The 3,637-nt window shown below is 39.5% G+C and overlaps 1 protein-coding gene across 1 annotated transcript; it reads left to right on the top strand.

Annotated features, from left to right (window-relative positions):
* The first annotated feature begins 1,211 nt into the window (after positions 1–1,211).
* LOC113040621 (uncharacterized) lies at positions 1,212–2,662 on the top strand. The gene is made up of 3 exons (XM_026198915.1): positions 1,212–1,490; positions 1,622–1,912; positions 2,335–2,662. The coding sequence occupies exons 1-3, from the start codon at positions 1,274–1,276 to the stop codon at positions 2,451–2,453; spliced, it is 627 nt and encodes a 208-aa protein (XP_026054700.1). The 5' UTR covers positions 1,212–1,273; the 3' UTR covers positions 2,454–2,662.
* Positions 2,663–3,637: the final 975 nt, after the last annotated feature.

The following is a 3,637-nucleotide window of genomic DNA, read 5'->3' as shown; positions in this document are numbered from 1 at the left end:
TTATCTCTAGACATAACATTAGGCCCGTACATCTATTATAAAGTCAATCAATGTTAAAATATGCTAGCTATTCCAGAATTACATGAATAAATAGATACCTTATTTCAGACACCACAGGAAGTACAACCGTCGTTAATATCCACTGCTCATCTCGTTCAGCAGCCAATATAAGGGCCTTTAAGGAAACTTTTCTAAAAAGTATTTATTTATTTTAATACATACAAAAAGGTATTTCACCGCTCATTTCGGACAATAAAACAACCTGCTTTGAAAAAGGGCAAACACTCACGTGCAGTGTACTGCAATGGTAACCCAGTGTCCACCACTCATCCAGTCAAACCTTCTAAGCATTAAGGTATTTAGAACACACGTCTAAACAAACCAACTACATAAACACAATGAATTGATCAAACACCCCATGCCCAATTAAAACAACACTAACACCCAAAATCGCCGGCTCTTGTTCAACACGTCAAACCAATCACAAAACATCACAAGTGAGCATGTTCTTCTGTTGTTTCTCCCCATACTAGGATATCATCAATGACGTTGACCACACCTTCAAGATCTTCTAACATCTGTGTAACTGCACGCTGGAAGACTTCACTGGCTGAAGACACACCAAATGGTAAGTGAAGAAATCTATACCTTCCTATTGGTGTGTTGAATGTGCAGAGTTTTGAGCTCTCTTCATCCAGTTTTATATATCCAGCGTCTAGGACTGAGAATACCTTTGCTTTTGGCATACTGGATACCACTTCTTCTACTGTCAGTAGCGGGTAATGTTTGCGCTTTATCGCTTTATTGAGGTCTTGTGGATCTATGCATATGCATATCTTGTTTGGTTTCACCACGGTTACTAGCTGTTCACCCACTCGGTCGGTTTGGTTTGCTTTACAATTACTTCCATGCTTTCCATCTTCTGTAGCTCTTCAACTATCTTGTCGTTGAGTGCCACCGGAACTTTTCTTGGTGGATGAATCACTGGTGAGACATTGGGGTCTGTTTTGATGTGATCCTCAATTGGTAAACAACCAAGGCCAGAGAACAGGTCGTCAAAGTTTTTCAAAAGGTCATCTTTGATCTTTATTTCATATATTCTTCTCACCATCCCTAATTTTTCACAGGTTGTGCGTACAAGAAGTGCAGGTACGTTACCATTGACTACTTGAAATAGGTTGGTTTCACGTGACGTCACATTGCTGCTTCGCGAACGCGCGAAATTCAGATGGAGGGCAGGAAGTGAATTCGCGAGGATCTGCCGTCTGTAAAAATGCCCATGTTTTGTGCAGTTTACGGCTGCTCCAATCGTTCTAACCGTGAAAAAGGAAAGGGTTTTTTCAGAGTTCCAAAGATTGTCGTTCATAAAGGTGAGAAATGTAAAAAGCTCACAGAACGACGACGTAAAAAGTGGATTTTAAACGTACGTCTGCGGTCGGGAGGAGCAGAGTCTGCTAATGCCCGTGTCTGCAGCGACCACTTTGTCGGAGGTATGTTTGCTAGCTAACTTTTTTGTGGCTGTGTTTATATATATATTTAGGTTGTCGTTAAATGCAAATTTACTTAGTAATAATTATTACGTTACCGGTAGTCTAATATGGACTTCATTGTGACTGTTTAGGCTGCCCTAGTGCTTTGGTTGACGTTGAGTCGGTAGACTGGGCTCCGACAGTCAACCTCGGTTACCAAAAAACTAAGCCCAAATCAGAGGCATCTCTGCAACGAGAGCAGAGGATGAAGCTCAAGGAAGACAAACAAAGACGGTCGGAATGTGCAGAGGCTATGTTGAATCTCCAACAGACAGCTGAGAGCCCGGATCTAACGCAGACAGCCGAGAGCTCCGAACCGAAGCAGTCAGCTGACATCTCACAGTCAAAGGACATAAGTGGGAATGGGACATTAAATGATCAAGGTAAATTATTGTGCTAAGATGTGTAACTAGCATTATTATTAAATGTTACAAATGTGATTGTCAGAAAATCACCCTGTATAATTGGACCAGAGAACTTGCATGTTTGTAAAAAGGTTGTCAAAAAGATAACTTCACATAAACGCACATAATTCATATTCATGAATTTCAGGTGAAACGAATATATTATATAGAGTCATGCTAAGTGAGATATTTCATGCCGATATCTGTTATAATTGAAATGATTACGGCTTACAGCTTATGAAACCCCAAATTCAAAATTAGAATATTGTGAAAAATGTTTTGCCTTTTAAGTTGAATTATTCAAATAAATTAACTTTTGCACGATATTCAAATTTTGAGTTTCACCTGTTATGTTTCACCTGTGAGTTTCACTAATTATGTTCCCGACTGCTATATTGCAGACTATGCAGATGCCGGATGCCAGACGGAACTAACGATGGATGATATTGAGAAAATGGAGGATGTTCTGAGACAGAACACAACAGAGCTGGGAGATCTTCGGACCAAAGCACTGGACTAACAGTTCAACCAGGAGTCCTTTGAAAAAAAGGAAGACAAGACAAAGTTCTACACAGGGCTTCCCAACTTCTTGGTTTTAATGCAGATTTTTGAGCTGTGTGAACCCTACATCACATGTGGTCCTATGTCTGTGCTGTCTAAATTTGAACAGTTCATCTTAGTTTTGATGAAGCTAAGACTAAATCTCCCGCTGAAAGATTTAGCTTTTAGGTTCAAAATCTCTCTGCCCACTGCTTCTAGAGTTTGGCATAAAGTAATTGACATACTTCATGACAGGTTAGAATTTCAAATTGAGTGGCCAGAGCGGCATGTACTTCAAGCTACAATGCCAATGGCATTCAGACAGGCATTTGGATGTAAAGTTGCTGTGATAGTTGATTGTTTTGAAGTTTTTATTGAGAAGCCCTCTAATTTACTAGCCCAAGCTCAAACGTGGTCAAATTACAAGCATCACCATACTGTAAAATTTCTGCTTGGTGTTGCACCCCAAGGCTATGTCACTTACATATCTTGTGCCTGGGGAGGGAGAGTCAGCGATAAACAGATCACAATAGAGAGTGGCCTCCTAAAAAACCTGTTACCTGGAGATATTGTTCTAGCAGACCGTGGGTTCAATATTGGTGATAGTGTGGGATTTTACTGTGCTTCACTACAGATAGCTGCATTTACCAAGGGGAGAAAACAACTGTCAGCGTATGAGGTGGCAGAAACTAGAAAAATAGCGAATTTGCGTATTCATGTTGAGAGAGTCATCGGTTTAGTCAGAAGAAAATATCAGATTCTGCAAAGCAGGGCTATGCCCATAGAGCACATGGCAACAAAACCAGGTGAGGCACTAGCAATGATTGACAAGATTGGGGTTATTTGCTGTGTCTTGTCTAATCTTTGTGAGTCTGTTGTCCCATTAGAGTAAGGAGGAAGGGAAGGAGAAGAGGGAGGGACATCATTTTGTTAATATGTTTCAAATGTAATATTTTTATCCAATAATCCAATTGTACTGGCGATATCTATTATATGTAATGAAATGGATTCCAATTTATTATTGCACACCATGTTCTTATAGATATTATAACAAATTGTTAAAAAATCTAATCTTGTAAATAAACCACCATGTATTATTCTGTATTCTCAATAGCATTTAATCATAACAATATTCAAAATGTCATGTCTCATCCAACAGTATTG

The sequence above is a fragment of the Carassius auratus genome, chromosome 22 (assembly GCF_003368295.1).
Source record: "Carassius auratus strain Wakin chromosome 22, ASM336829v1, whole genome shotgun sequence".
Taxonomy (NCBI): domain Eukaryota; kingdom Metazoa; phylum Chordata; class Actinopteri; order Cypriniformes; family Cyprinidae; genus Carassius; species Carassius auratus.
This window is presented reverse-complemented; position numbering and strand designations above follow the sequence as displayed.

Excerpts from the sequence above, each read along its gene's own strand:
- LOC113040621 (XM_026198915.1), top strand. The coding sequence starts at position 1,274 with ATGCCCATGTTTTGTGCAGTTTACGGCTGCTCCAATCGTTCTAACCGT. Across the intron at positions 1,491-1,621 it reads CAGCGACCACTTTGTCGGAG|GCTGCCCTAGTGCTTTGGTT; the intron begins GTATGTTTGCTA and ends GTGACTGTTTAG. Across the intron at positions 1,913-2,334 it reads TGGGACATTAAATGATCAAG|ACTATGCAGATGCCGGATGC; the intron begins GTAAATTATTGT and ends GCTATATTGCAG.